Source organism: Hypanus sabinus, chromosome 4 (genome assembly GCF_030144855.1).
Source record: "Hypanus sabinus isolate sHypSab1 chromosome 4, sHypSab1.hap1, whole genome shotgun sequence".
Lineage (NCBI taxonomy): Eukaryota > Metazoa > Chordata > Chondrichthyes > Myliobatiformes > Dasyatidae > Hypanus > Hypanus sabinus.
Window position 1 is genome coordinate 26,185,137 of NC_082709.1, and position 16,462 is coordinate 26,201,598.

General features: G+C 42.1%; 1 protein-coding gene across 6 annotated transcripts in view; it reads left to right on the forward strand.

Annotated features, from left to right (window-relative positions):
* The window catches only part of LOC132392587 (mitogen-activated protein kinase kinase kinase 20-like), a 130,891-nt gene extending 114,650 nt beyond the window's left edge, over window positions 1-16,241 (forward strand). For all 6 annotated transcript variants that reach the window (XM_059966662.1, XM_059966665.1, XM_059966660.1 and 3 more), the window contains 2 exons: window positions 7,487-7,631; window positions 10,933-16,241. In XM_059966662.1, coding sequence (XP_059822645.1) covers window positions 7,487-7,631; window positions 10,933-11,768 — 981 coding nt within the window. In that variant the 3' untranslated portion in view covers window positions 11,769-16,241. The remainder of the gene's footprint in view (window positions 1-7,486; window positions 7,632-10,932) is intronic.
* The last annotated feature ends 221 nt before the right edge of the window (window positions 16,242-16,462 follow it).

The following is a 16,462-nucleotide window of genomic DNA, read 5'->3' on the forward strand; positions in this document are numbered from 1 at the left end:
ATGTCTTCAGGTTGCACCGGGATTTGATGGTATCCCTGGACGAGGTCTACTTTGGAAAAGATTCTTGCCCCGTGCAGGTTTGCTGCAAAGTCCTGTATGTGTGGCACAGGGTAGCGGTCTGGGGTGGTAGCCTCATTCAGTCTGCGGTAGTCGCCGCACGGTCTCCAACCCCCAGCTGCTTTGGGCACCATGTGCAGGGGGGAGGCCCATGGGCTGTCGGACCTCCGTACGATCTCCAATTCCTCCATCCTCTTGAACTCCTCCTTCACCAGGCAGAGCTTTTCTGGGGGGAGCCTTCGTGCACGGGTGTGGAGTAGTGGTCCCTGGGTCGGAATATGGTGCTGTATCCCGTGTCTGGGCATGGCTGCCATGAACTGCGTTGCCAGAATCAATGGAAAGTCCGCCAGGATTCTGGTGAATTCGTTGTCCGACAGCGTGATGGAGTCCAGGTGTGGAGCTGGCAACTTGGCTTCACTCAGGGAGAATATCTGGAAAGTCTCGGCATGTACCAGTCTTTTCCCTTGCAAGTCGAGCAGCAGGCTATGAGCTCGCAAGAAGTCCGCCCCCAGGAGTGGTTGTGCCTCCGCGGCCAGTGTGAAGTCCCACGTGAACCGGCTGGCGCCGAACTGCAGCTGCACTGTGCGGGTGCCATAGGTCCGTATCATGCTGCCGTTTGCGGCCCTCAGGGTGGGTCCTGGCTTCCTGTTGCGGGTGTTGTACCCCGTTGGGGGCAAGACGCTGATCTCTGCTCCAATGTCAACCGAGAGGCGGCGTCCCGACTGTTTGTCCCAGACGTACAAGAGGCTGTCCTGGTGGCCAGCCGCCATAGTCATTAGCGGCAGCTGGCCCTGGCCCTTGCAGGGCAGGCGACAACGACGGGCTTTTATGCCCCACCACTGTTCGCTGGCCTCCTCACTCCTGCCTCTGTGTTGTGTGTGCCCCCCTGCCAGGCCTGGTCTGGTCCGCTGTTGGGTGCGTGGCCTGGTAATCTGACTGACGGACGCCACACTCTCCCTCTTGGCTTTCCACAGCACGTCTGCCCGGGCCGCCACCTTCTGGGGGTCACTGAAATCTGCGTCGGCCAGCAGCAGATGTATGTCCTCAGGCAGTTGCTCTAGGAACACTTGCTCGAACATGAGGCAGGGCTTGTGTCCGTCAGCCAGGGACAACATCTCGTTCATCAATGCTGACGGCAGTCTGTCTCCCAAACCGTCCAGGTGAAGCAGGCGGGCGCCTCGCTCATGCTGCGAGAGGCCAAAGATCCCAATGAGCAGCACTTTGAATGCTTCATATTTGCCTTCTTCCAGGGGCGACTGTATGAAATCTGCAACCTGGGCGGCCGTCTCCTGGTCAAGGATGCTCACCATGTGGTAATAACGCGTGGAATCAGAAGATATCTGCCGAATCTGGAACTGGGCTTCTGCTTGGCTAAACCACACGCGTGGTCACAGTGTCCAGAAAGTTGGCAGTTTTAGCGAAACTGCGTGAACAGATGAAGAGTCAGTTATCTTTGGTCCAAATCCCATTTGGACCGTCGGGGTCACCAATGTAGCGATGTGCTACACACAGCGCTGACATAACAACATGCAGTCGGTAAGCCGTTTCGAGACTAGTTTATTCAAACTTAGCGGCGCTGACCTTTAATCCCTAGCGCCCATCCTCTCCGGGCAGAAATGACGTCAGAGGTGCATTACCAAAATCTCCCCCTGTGCGCTGGCTATTTGTGAGCCGGTTCGCCTGCGCAGGAAGTGGGTCGCCACACCAATGTAATTTTAGATAAAAATCTTTGCTATTCACTATGCCAACTTTGGTGCAATCTGAAAATGTATTAACCATGGCAACCACATTGTCATCCAAATAATGAATCTAGATAACCATTATTGTATATTGGAGCCTCCATGGTAGACTGATGATACAACCTGCCAGAATGCTCTCCACTGTACCTCTATAGAAATTTGCCAGAGTCTTTGGTGACATACCAAATCTCCTCAACTTCCTAAAAGATTAGAGCAGCTGGCAGGCCGTCTTCATGATCGCATCAATGTGTTGGGCCCAATAAAAGTCCTCTGAAGTGTTGATACTCAGGAGCATGAAGCCACTCACCCTTTCCACCCCTGACCCCTCAGTGAGGGCGAGAGTTCCCCCAGCTTCACTTTCCTGAAGTGCACAATCAGTTGCTCGGTCCTGTTGATGTTGAGTGTGAGGTGCTGTGCTGATACCACTCAACCAACTGATCTGTTTCACTCCTGTACATCTCTTTGTTGCCTTCTGAGATTTTCTTAACAGCAGTTATGTCGTCTGCAAATTTATGGATGGCATTTGAACTGTGGCTAACGACGCAGTCATGAGTTTAGAGAGATTGGAGCAGTGGGCTAAGCACACATCCTCGGAGTGCGCCTGTGCTGATTGTCCACAGCAATTGGTGATGTACCCAGTCAGGATACCTTCAGCAGTGCATCTGTAGAACTTAAAGTATTTGATGACATACCAAATCTCCTTAAGCTTCTAAGAATGAACTAGGAAGCCACCTTCATGTTCTGGGCCCAGGACAGGTAATCCAAAATATTGCCCAGGAATTTGAAGCTACTTACTCTCTCCACCTCTGGCCTACATGGCAGTGATGTGGTCAGTGAATATGTAGATGGTATTGGAGCTGTGCTTAACCACACTATTATGGGCGTAAAAGGAATAGAGCAGGGAGCTAAGTACGTATCCTTGAGATATAGTCGTGATGATGATCGTTGTGGAGGAGATGTTACTGATCTGTGGTGATTGAGGTGTACCAGGTAAGCAAGCCAAGGATCTAGTTGGAAAGGAATGTTTGGAGGCCCAGGCAGTGATAATGTTGAAGGGGTGATAGTGTGGAAAGCTGAGCTGTAGTTTATGAACCGCAGCCTGAAGTATATGCAACTCTGGTCCAGATGGTCCAACGCTGAGCAAAGAGCCAGATTAATAGCATCTGCTGCTGTCCTAGCGTGAAGGGAATCCAATTAATTTCTAAGGTTGGATTTAATTTGCTCCAAAACCAGTCTGAAAGCACTTCATTGGATATAGGTGATACTGAATGGTACAGGTCACTGTGCTTTTTTTGAGCACCAATACTATAGATGCTGTTACAAACCCCGTAACTGGGTCACTTACCAGCAAAGATAGAGCGGTCCTTTGAAGTCTGATGGTACTATTTTAACAGTATTTATTAGTAAAAATACACAAAAATAATATCAATGTAAATATACCGATAATATACGTCGTCAATACTAAATGTAAAAGTGCGGGTATAATAATTAACAATAAGAAATAAGCTCTATCGTTGTCTAGGGTATAATGTATTGTCCGATGGAAATATAAAAGTCTCTCAGTTCATGCAGGCTGCAGCCTTTGGGGACCGCTGTGTGGCAATGGTTGGAGAGAGAGAGAGATTTTGAGAAACTTATCGGCTTTCCTTTTATGATTTCGATCCGTCGGAGTCTCGTTGGGGTGGCCGTTCACTTGTGGCCTCTCCTTTAGCTAAGCCGTTCTTCCCTGGTGAGCCCGCCAATCCCAGGGAAGGGAAGGACGCACAAGAGCCCCCCACCGGCTGTCGCTATTAAACGCTGTCACGGGATTTCTAGCGTTTCTCCTGGTGCGCCTAAAGGGCTTGTTCCCCAGACCCTCTTTTATCCTTACTCATGGGGTCTCAGATGTCAATCAGGTTGGGATGATGCAATCCCTCAACCAAACACCTCTGATCATTCCCTGAGGGCTTCAATGAATATTACAGTACTCAATACACAATTCCGTCTCCAAGAGACAATCAGGGGGTTTTGTTTCGCTGAGGCCAGGACACATTCCAAACCTTGTGGATTCTCTCTCATTTCCTGGGTCCCAGACCCGAATTAATAGCGATCTTGCGATTCTCAAAAAGGAGGGGGCGACTTCGTACCCTTCGGCCCCTCAGAGTTGCTGCACATTCGTAACAATGCCCTTTCAAAGCAAGTAGGAACCGCAGAACACAGAACTGAAAGGCTGAAGATGTCCTTGAGTACACCAGCCAATTGGTTTGCGCAGGTTTGCAACGATCGAACAGGTACATCTTCTGAACTGGGTGCTTCTCATGGGTTCACCCTCTCTGCCTGGGCTCAAGATGAAAGAAGCATAGGCAGCTGGTCAGATTTACTCAAGTGTGGTGAGTGGTGGAGCAGTAGGTGTTCCTGATAATGGTATATCGGAGATTGAGTGTGTTTGGTCCTCTGGTGTTGAAGGTGACATGTCGATGGTAGTTAGCTGGAGATTTATTCAAACTTGCCTGGTTGAAATCCCCAGCAGTGAGGATGAAAGGTACAACATTTCATGTTTGTTGATTAGGCCGCACAGTTCCTCAAATACCAGCTGGACGTCTGCTTGAGTGGGGATATAGACTGCATTCGAGATGATGGTGGAGAACTCCTTCGGTAGATAGTCAGCACTTCACGGACAGATGTTCCTGGTCGGGGAGCAGAGCTGGGAAAAGACCATCGCATCGGAGCACCACGACAAGTTGTTTATGAAACATACGGCATCATCCAGTCCATACAATGTATGGAGAAACCAGCAGGGGGAACAGATGGGTCAGGAGAGTTGGGGTGAGCCACATCTCTGCGAAAGAGAATCAGCAAGGCCAATGATATGTCGCCACTTATTGCATGAATTAAAGGTGATCTCAGTAACATCTACAAATTTCTTAGTCGTTGAGAGAGTAGGTACAGAGATTATCTTTTTTATCGACTATTTGAATCCTGAAGTTATAGCATGAAAACAAATGTTCAGCCATTCAGGGAAATGAGGTGAAATGTCTTCACCAAGAAGATTTGAACCCTTGAAATTCTCAACCCACGAGAGTTTGGAGGCATGGTCACTAAGTATATTCCATTGGGATATGGATGGATTTTTAAAATTCAGTGAATGAAGGGAAATGCGGGAAGGTGATGATTCAATAATAGATCAACCATGATCTTATTTTTGCAGATATGAGGAGTTGACTTCCTAATTTTGTTTCTTTTCTCACATTCTTTATTGTTGTGGGCAGATTACAACCATGTTCCTTTCCCTCTCTCTAAGATTCATGTCCAATAATTTTTAAGTTACGTGGGGTGGCTATAGTCCAGTTATATTATTAAAAGATACATGCACTAAATTGTGCATCTGCAACTTTAATTAGTCCTATTGACTGCTGTGCCATTAAGCACAGTAGGTCTAGGCCATGAAATCTCTCTGTTTCTCCTTCCTATGTTAAAATGTTTCTTAAAACCAACAACTTTAATCAAGCAGTTAGTCAGACGTCCTGGTCCAGTGATCCTTCAAGTATAAACAGTAAATTCTCATTGTGCTGTCTCAGCAGATGAGCTTCCAAAGTGAATTCTTTGGTCATCAGCCAAGTTTCCCATCCCATGACACAGTATCTTCAGTCTGGCACACTGTGTTTCCCCTATTATTCCTTTTTTCTTCCACATTTGTGATTCCCCTTCATTTTGTACCCAGCCAGTCTCCAAGCTTTATGGATAATCTTCCACCATCCACAACATGGTCTACAACTTGCCCTACCTCAGACCCCTTGGATGTGAAAAGACCATTTCCCTCCCATGATACCCTGACTTACTCTTCCAGTGACGGTATCACTTGCTTTCTTTCACCTGCACCTTTACATGGCAGATGGCTATTTGCTAACATCTGGCATGCTGAACACTTCTCATGGCGTAAGTGAATGTCTTAGTATTTTGACTTCCCTAATTATGATACAACCCTCGTGTCTTTTGGGGAAATTGTGTACAGTTTAGAAGACCACTTACTGAGGACTCCATTTCTGTCCACTGGTGTGACTCTATACAATTACAAACATAAGGAAAAGGAGCAGGAGCTATTGGGATCACCAGAAATAGCTGATCAACTAATTTAGCAAAATCAAATTCTGCCAACTGCTGCATGGAACTTGTGTGGTAGTAACAATTAGTGGGATGCTATTACAGCTCAGGGCGTTTTGGAGTTCAGTTCTGGTGCTGTTCTTTAGGGAGTCTCTATGCACCCTCCCTGTGGAATGAGTGGGTTTTCCCTGATGCTCCAGTTTCCTCCCACTGTCCAAAGATGTACCAGGTCGATTAATTGGTCATTGGAAATTGTCCCATGATTAGGTTTGGGTTAATTGGGTTTGTTGGGGGTTGCTGGGAAGGTGTGACTTGGAAGAGCCTACTCTACACTGTATCACTTAATTAATTAATTAAATCTATTATTTTGTTTATCAAAATTTAATGCATAGCTCCATGCAGTATACTTCCACATATACTCTTAACAACTCTCTACCTAACCTCAACCTTTCATGCAGTTGTCTAGTATCCAGGTTTGATTATGTCAATGCTTTTCTGATTGCTCTTCTCCATGGACTTCACTTCTCCTAAAACTTTGTTATGGATGCTCATTCATCAATCCTTCTGGAGTTCTAATTTAAATTGTTGACTTTAGTGCTTAACTTACTTCAACGCCTTGTTCATAACCTGCCAGTTCATACAGGATCTCTTAGGTTCAAGGTCTTAGTCGCTCCATCTTCCTGTGTCCTCTCATGCCACCACCTTCCTTCTATTTCATTTTCAGTATCTCAACATAAATACTCCTAAAATTTAAACAACACAAGTCTGATTTTACCTCTCTTAATATTCTTTTTTGCTTGTTGTATTATGTTTTGTCTGAACATAAAGAAAATGTTTCTATGAAAAGTAATAATTTGCATTATATATTATGTTAGACTGGTATTTTGGATATCAAGACTGCCCTGCTGGATGTCCATAAATAATTGTGGATTCCACTTTCCATCAGAAGGTGGAACATGTTACTTTATTTTCACATGCCTGCTTTCCTGGTTATCATGGATACATGAAGATTCTGTGGTTTTATTGCTTTGTTATGCAAGAACTTCAAATAATTATCCATGAAGACTTGAAATCTACTATTATTTCATGATTTGATGGGTTGTTCCTTGATTTCCATATTTCACATGGTCTTTACTCATTTCTTCTGAATGTATCAAATGCATTTTAAGATTGATAAATCTAATGAAGTGCATAATTGCTTAATCAGAAATATTAATGTTACCAAATTGTGGAGGGGCACCATGCACTTAATTCACTGTTAAATTGCTGATGTCAGAAGAATCCCAAATCACATCACCTGTTTATCTTTTAATAGATTACTTCAGATGAGAAACGTGTTTAGTATGAAAATTGAACATTTTCTTTTACTTAGAATTTTTCCCCTTTCTACCTCTCCCACCTTACCAAAATTACTAGCCAGTCTAAATTCTATTTCTAGCCTATGCATAGAAAAACTCTCCTTGGACGCCAAAGGAGCACAATATGAGGCAACATCTTCGTGGGGAAGGTTTTGTGATCAAAGTAATTTAGTTAGGAAGGATATCAGAAAAATTAATTTTAATAAACCATGCTTTTGATGTCTAAAATATCTATTGGAAATTATTCAACAGACTGATGTCAAAACTCCCAAAACAACCAAGCACCATCACATCATTGCGCTGGATAATTTGATTACCGAAGTTAAGGAGGTGGTGCTACTTATCCAGACTGTCTCAATGAATACAGAAAGTAGATTTCAGAACAAATGCCAATCGAGTAAGTCATTTATTAAAATCATTAAACTATACTTTCTCGAAGTGCGGGGAAAAACAGCATTATTGTGTCCCGTGGTTTTGAGAATATACAATGCTAGAGTTTAGTGAATATCTCATTTTCATTTAATGCTACCATTCACAACAGAAATCACCTCAGAGATTCTCTGTAAATTTGGGTAAAAATCCTCCAGGAACTTTCCAGAACTTAAAACAATTTGCTGGAAGAATTGTGGGAAGAGGGAGGACTTGTTCTCCTGAGTCCTGAAGAAGTGTCTCAGCCTGAAACGTTGACTGTTTATTCATTTCCATAGATGCTGCCTGAGCTTTTGAGTTCCTCCAGCATTTTGAAGTGTGGCATAGGACTTGTCAACTTTTTGTATGGAAACCCTTCAACAGCTCTCATGCAGGGTTTCTAGCTGAAACATTGAGAAATCTTTCTTCCTCACCCCAGTCCACAGATGCTGGTTGACCCACTGAGTTCCACCAGCATCTTGAAGGTTGTTGTAGATTCTAACACCATCATTCCATCTAATTTCTTGTTTCTCCACTTCCCATATCTCGACTTTATTCCTTCCCTTTCTCCCATGGTCCACTCTCCTCTCCTATCAGACCCCTTCTTCTTCTTCACCTGTCAAATTCTCAATTCATTCCTCCTCCCCCACCCAGTCACCTTCCCCTTCACCTGGTTTCGCCTATCACCTGCCAGCTTATACTCCTCCCACTCCCTCGACCCTCCAGTTCTGCATTCTCCCTCCTTCTATTTCAGTCCTGATGGAGGGTCTTATTCCGAAACTTTTCTATTTATTCCAGTCCATTGATGCTACCTGCCCTGCTGAATTCCTCCAGCATTTTGTGTGTGTTGCTCTGGATTTCCAGCATCTGCATAATCTCTTCTGTCAATATTGTAGACATAGATCATTTTAAGGTTCAAAGGTTCATTTATTATCAAAGTACAGAAGTCTATAGTCCAGGTCCACATCCAAAACGCAGAAAACCTGGGGAACGTTTCCTGGCACAGCAGCAGGCCTTTCCCTCTCCATAACAGAGCGATCTCACCAGCAATAAAAAGGCAGAGAGCTGGCACTCATTTTCTGCATTCTCCTAGGTAGCTCAGTCTCCCTCAGGTGCTTTGATTGGTGAACAACGGAAGCTTTAATTAATTAGCAAAATGGAGTTGAAAATGAACTCACAGCCTTCTGACCACAAGGTTCCCACCTGCCACCTCTGCCTCCTCTCAGAGAGACCAGTTCGCTGAAACACCCAAACGATCTCCAAGCTGCAAATCACAGGCGCCAACAATTCCAGAATCACAATCAGCATGAAAAACAAATGTAAAAGACATAAAAGAAATGAAATACATTGTTTCATAATCTATCCAAGAGAGGTCGACCAAAGGAGCGTTGTAGACAGGCGCCATCTTGACTGGATATAACTTTAATTAAAGGTGTTATCTTTTTTTTGCCAACAAATATTTTATAGCAGAAATCAAAATGAAGTTAATAATATAACAAATGTCTTAAATGCAGTGCTACACTTGACAAATTGATTTTGGGCTAGAACTTGCTGAATAATGCCAGTGGTCCTAAATGATTTTTAACAGTGAAGAGACCAGTACTTAGCTGTGCCTGGTGTTAAATGCATGTTGACAGAAACAGATAGTCCAGTCCATCCACCAGCAGGACTCACTCTTGTTGAGGTTCAACAGCACTTATACTGGGAATACCTCCTCGCAGAACCTGTGTCAGTTTGTGCACATTCTAAGACCTTAAAACTTCAATAGAGTTTACAGGCCAGTGGGTCAGAATTAGAAAGGAAGCCATTTTATTAAATTAATCTAGTTTTTATATATTATAGTGAATTTTAACTTTACATTTTTCAAAGTTTAAAATTATCCACTTTAACTTCATAGTTTTTGAAATCTGAAATTCAGAGATATATGAACACAACTAATCGTCACTTGTTGCTGTTGGACTAGACGAATCCACAGGAATGCTTGGTCCGACAACAGAGTTTTCAGGGCAGTCTTCAGTGTTAGGCTTTCTCGTTGAGTCAGTAGCTGGAGGTCCTACTCCTGATTGTGTCATGGACTTCAGAATTCCTCAGGCCGGTAAGACTGGCCATTCAAACTCAGATCACATTGGGAAGACTGTGTGGGGTGTTGGTGGATCACAGAACTGACAGGGTGGTTCAGGTGGTCTGTTCAGCTAAATCCAGCCCAGAAACTTTGTTAAGTTTAGACCGTAAGACAAGGGAGTAGAATTAGGCAACCTTTGCCCATCGGGTCAGCTCTGCCATTCCTCAAAGGTTAACCCTTTCATTCCCAGAATGATTACCATGAACCTCCTTTGGACCCTCTCTGATGCCAGCACATCTTTTCTTATAAAAGAGGCCCACAATACTACAAGTGTGGTCTGACCAGTGCCTTATAAAGCTTCCGAATTGCTTTTATATTTTAGTCCTCTCAAAATGAACGTAAACATTGCATTTGCCTTCTTCACCACAGACTCAACCTGCAAGTTAACCTTGAGGGAATCTTGCATGAGGACTCACATTCTCTTTATACCTCTGATTTATGAATTTTCTCCCAGTTTAGAAAATAGTCAATGCCTTTATTCCTTCTACCAAGGTGCATGGCCATATGCTTCTTACGCTGTATCCTATCTGCCACTTCTTTGCCCATCTCCTAATCTGTTCATGATATTTTGCAGACTCCCTGCTTCCTCAACACTACCTACCTATCCGCCGATCTTCATATTATCCGCAAACTTAGCTACAAAGCTTTTGCTGTTTTCAGGAAAGAGTCCTTTTACTTGTGTTTATTGACTGGAACTGTACATTTGTTCAGACTGTGCATTGATGCATTTGTTCCAAATGTGGAATACAGAGTTCTAAAAATTTTGTAAAAATAATATTTAAGTGTAACCTTAAACATTAACTGATAATAGCATAATGGTTGGACTTAATATTATTATATAATACTTATATTTTTTCAATAAAGTAAAAGGGCAGATTCTTCACTGCATCAGATAAAATTTTCAGTCCAGTCATTGATCATATGTTCCAGGTCTAGTCTTTTGCTCAAACTAGTGTTGACTGCAGGGTAAAAAAAAAAGACGTAAACAAGCAGAGTTGTCTCTTGATCTCTTCACCATCATTCTGAAAGGCAAATCTGACTTTACACACAGGACTGCTTGATAAAATCAACTATTAATAAATAAGTATATATTTTTTTACTTTTCAGAAACATGATATTTAAAATTTATTATATTATCAGTAATCTTTTGAATACTTTTCTGTTTCAGATATCCGTCAACAGTGGTTCGATGATTTGAAGTTGCAGAGCATATCCTCGAGTGACTCTCCACAATATTCTGCAGTTTTACCTCCCAACCATAGCAATTCCAGTTCAATTACATTACCTCAGTATTTATTATTTTCTAAACAAGACTCCTATGCTGCAGCTGTAAGAAGAGTGCAGAGCCCTAGCAGGTATCATGTCACTGCGACGATGGCTCAATCCAGGCGAAGTTCTAGCCCAATATCAACAGCACCAGCAGGATTATGCAGTCGCCTTTCCGCTGCACATCTGAGCCCTGCGGGGAGCAATGTGTCCAGCGCAAATTCAAGCTTCAGTATGGAAAGAGACCAGATTAGCAGTAGACAAAGTAGTGGCTACCATAGCAATGATTCCAATGGCTTCTCATTTAATAAAATAACCAGTTCAGAGAGATTAAATAACAATGATAGAAAAGGGGGCAGCCCAGTGTTCACATCTGGTAATGGAACTTGGAACAAGGTAAAGGGACGAGGTAGGGAAAGAAGCAAAAGCTCACCTCTCGGGCATAACTCTGGGTACCAGTCGTCAGAAAAGAGAGTTAGTCAGGCAAGTCGTTCTCACCATGCTATGTCATGGGTCCCTGACAGATATTTGCAGAAGCGAATAGACACGGATAAAAGCACAGTCCCTGAATTCTCAGATGTTAATGCCAAGGGCCCACAAGAATCAACTGATGATAGGCCAGGCAAACCTAATGAAGGTGAGTGGATTAAAGTTCAACGTCATAGGAAACCCACAAAAAGTGACTGTTTTAAAGTGTCCAGAGGCAGAGGACGAGGACAAAGAATAGTTCGCAACTAATAGTACTGAAGAAATACCAAAAAGATCGCTTCTGTAAACATCAGGGAAAAAAAGGCATTTCTATTTCCAGTTTTTATTTGTGTGACTGACAGCTGATAACTGTGTCCTAGTAGAGGAGCACAAAAGATTTAAGTCATAGTCAAACCTTTCATTGTACTAATTTATGTCTAAATTCAGTATTAACTAAATGAGCTCAGTAAATTTATGGGATGCATATGCTTGACTGAGGTTTCAAAGGAAAATCAATCCACTGATACTTTAAAATGTATTTATCTGAGGTAGTGAGTGCGAGGACAGTCTGTGTTTGTGCACTGAAAAGGTGACGATGTGCCACAGATGCTGCTTGACTTGCTGAGTTTGTTTTTCACTGATGGTCGATATGTGTGGATTAAATATTGTGTCCTTATACTGTATATGGTAAGAAGCACTGCCCCGATTCTGTGAATCAGTGTATATTAGCCTTGACTGTTCTTATTTGCTTCCCTGATAGCTCTAAATCAAGAAACCAATGTTTTTAGGCAAATTACAATAAGTGAAATTATATCAGAAAAATATCTACTTAGAACTTTTTATCAACACAAAACTTGCATAGTTTTTTTACTTAATGAAATTGGGGGTTGTTCTTTTCTTAAAAGTATGCATTACAGATTAGTGCTCTTAAGATGTGCTGCAAGAATTCTACTTTGGCACAAAACAGCTTCTTAACTTTTCCACAAGTAGGGACTCCAAGTGCCATGAAGTAACTGGAACTTCTGGAAACCTCCATTTTCATAGGCCGCACAATAAAGTGTATTGAAGATATGGATACCTTGTTACTTCTTGCCACTATTTGATTTCTACAGGATTATGTTCCATTTGCCCCCTTGGAGTTTTGAAGCATCTCAGTTAGTTTATTATATTATTTGCATTTGAATGCTGTTCTCTTCTAACCTCGCCCTGTCTTCCCCACCACCAGCCCATCAAACTGCTCCACAAACCCAACACGGTGCAACCACAATTATATGCACTCATTCCCTGGCTTCTCGTAAAATTGCATCTGCAGCATTATTTAGTCAATTTCTGACAACATTCAGTGAGAAATAATGTGGATAGGTTTTAATAAGTGCTGAAAATGTATGAAAGAAAGACCATTGTTATTCCAAGTGAGTTTTCAATTTACAATATGCTTCATGAGTGAAGGTGGCAGGAAAATGTTCACATGGCAACTGAACTCATACAAATCTGAAATGATTTTTATATATAATACATTGCACATAAATAACTCAATGATCACCTGTAGTATTCAATGTTGATAATATTTTTATAGATTGAGAGTCAGTAAGCTTCTATTTTGTTATGAAAGGAATTCACCCACGAAGTTGCAATATTGTCTTGCTTTTAACATTCAGCAGATAACACATTAATTTGAGGTACTGATACGAGGTCACTAATCTGAAATGTTCACTTTTACTGTTTCCATAGATATTGCCTGACTTGCTAAGCACCTCCAACATTTTCTGTATTATTACATAAAACTGAGATCCTGTCTGCTGCAGATCGATTTAAATTATTCCAAAGCACTATTTAGAGAAAAGCAGGGAATTCCAATCATGTTCCAACCAACACCCATCTCTCAGCTAACTGGATAATGTAATGTAGTGGTTACCTTTCTGGATTAGAAATCTAATCATCTGCACTAATGTTTTGATAATGTAAATCTCTAATCTCACCGTGGGAGATGGGGAATTTAAATTCAGTCAATCTGATTATCAAGCTAGCAGGAGTACAATCCTGTCAGGTGGATGTAAACTACCTCTGACTCACCAGCATCCTTCAGCAAAGAAACCCCATGGCACTTACCTGCTCCAGCCATTATGTAACTTCGGACAGAACAACAGAAGAGTACAGCACAGTACGGGCCCTTCCGCCTGTGATGTTGTGCTGACCTTTTAGCCCACTCCAAGAATGATCTCATCCTTCCCTCCTGCACAGCCCATAACCCTCCATTTTCTTTCATCCATGTGCCCATCTACGAGTCATAAATGTGTCAGCCTCCACCACTAGTCCTGGTGGTGCATTCAAAGCATCTGTGTAAAAATACCTATCTCTGACACATCCCCTAAACTTTCCTCCAGTCACCTGAAAAGGATGTCCTCTGATATTAGTCAGTTTTACCTGGGATAAAGATGCTGTTGTCTATCTAAGCCTCTCATAATCTTATACACCTCTATCAAGTAGTCTCTTGTCCTCCTTTGCTCCAAAGAGAAAAGTGCTAGCTCGCTTCATCTTTACCTCATAAGACATTCTCTCTATTCCAAACAGCTTCCTGCTAAATCGCTGCAGCCCCCTCTAAAGCCTCCCCAGCCTTTTGATATGACTGTCCTCCAAAATGATTTAGCTAGCCACTCAATGCGTGAGCAATTGGGAGAAGGCAAATATTGTAAAAAAAGAATTAGGAGAAAGCTGATGTCACTGAAATATTTAACTGACTACTTACCTCAGAGAACTCCATTTGCCTGTAAGGCGTTGTGATAAACGATTCAGCTGCCATGCTTGTCTCCACAGCAATGAAAGCACAGTGTAAAGAATTAACTGGATATGAAACGCTTTGAACACGAAAAATATCATACAAATTTATTGTATTTTTCCCTTGTTAAGGGATTGCATAACTAGTCTCTGGATAGGAAGCTGTGACATTTTCACCATGTCACCCAGACTGTATCCTTGAATCTACCAACATTAGACAGATGAACCTTGAGATTTCTGATTGGCCTGCTGTTTGTTAAGTGTTCTATCTCAGTGTGAAGGGGAGGAAGAACTGACATTATGTAATTTACATCTCTTGGATTGTGCGACTACAATTCAAATGGATTGGCAATTATGACAATTGTGTATTTAGGTCTGGCTTATCTCGAGCTTCCCAACAAAGAATAGATGTCTCAGTAGCAGTAATTAGCAGGCATTTCGTGTGCTGCCGCATATATGTTTTTGAATAAATTCTCAATGCCAATACTTCTGACATTATGTGTAGAAATGTATGTGAGAGATATGGGTAATTTTTGTATGTCGTGTGTCATTACGAATATATTTATACAAGGACTAATAAATAGCCTTTTTAAAGGAAATGCATTGATTAGAGATTGTGTATGCATAGTATGAAATATTTTATTGTAACGGATTGTGCAGGCTTCAGTTAACTCTTTAAGGAACGTAATTATTGTGTGTATGGGCCAAAAAACTAATAAGACACAGGCTAGTAGAATGGGCAGTCGAAATGCACTGCAGCGAAATCTGCATTCTATATTTTTAATAAGGGTTGATGCACTTCGCTAGGAAAAAGAGAGATAGAACAGATGCAAGAACAAGGAAGATAAACATCAGATTAATGAAGCATTTGTGGACTTTACCAAATAGTATCATAGAACTAGAAATGTTAATAGCCACACATATTCATTGTGCCGGTTACCCCAGGGCCATGGGTGAGGGAACACAATATGGGATATTCCATGCCTGTATCCTGTATCTTAAGCATGGTCCTGCACTATAGGGATATGATATTTCAGTAATTTCTCAGGAGAGGAAAGTTTATCAGTGTGTGGCTGTAGCAAGCTGTACAGAAGCTTTAAGTAGCTCTAAACACCAAATGCTGAAGTTTTATCTGTCCTCAATGTTGCAAAAAGATGGGCCAGGACTTATGGCTACATTAAGTTGTACTACCTGACCCTTGTAGAAAAGTTTCTGTAATAAAGCATCTTTGACCACAAGTCAAACAGAGAGTGGTCTGCTTGGAATGTTCTTAAAGCCCTGCAGAAGAAAGTGACGGTGGATCCTGTTTAAATGGTTTCTTGAACATTTTCTAAGGTGATAAGGCAGAGTATCTCATTACCAGAGCTCTTAACTAAAGGACCAAGACCTTGCCCGGTTGAAGAGGAGTCAGGTCCTACATCCTACTGCATACAACACTCAGGGTGGCTGCAGTCAGGATGAGATCTACTAGACTGTATGTTTGCGAAGGAGGTCTGGAAAAGAATGCAAGGAAGCTTCTGTTGCGTTTCCTCCTGAGCTGCTGCAAAACACAGGACTCCGTGCTCGAGTTGTTCCCAGAGACACATTATCAGTCTCTGCTGGAAGACCATCGCCAGGGAGAAGACACATTTTGGTCTCCACGGAACTTGTTTCTCTACCAGTGCAAGGAATTGTCCACAATGAAATGTCGTAGAGTGACACATTCCAAACCACAGGACTCTCTGCAGAGGAACAGACTGAAGTTGGGTGCAATTACTGTAATACTTCTTCAGGGAAAAGCCACAATATAGAGTTCTAGCACTGGACACTGAGAAACTGGTCCACATATAGTAATGTCTCAAGGAAATCTCTGCAGGGACTAAATTAAAATGTTATATTAATTAATGTAATGATACGCTTGCTACAGAGCAATGGCCTGCATTGTATAACGACATTATATTGAATAAAGCATATTTCTGAGAAAAAAAATCTGCAGCAGTGGTTTAAATTCAAGAAAGATATAAATGGGGGAAATAAAGAAAAAACATTCTCCACAGCCTGAAGAGTTAATATTAAAGTGTAAGATGATCAATAAAAGTGACAAGATTAATTTTATGCAATGGATGGCAATGAGCTGGAGTGGGTTGCCAGATAGAAAAGTAGATACAGATATTCATGAAATTCTAGGTCAAATTGTTAGCAAACCTAGA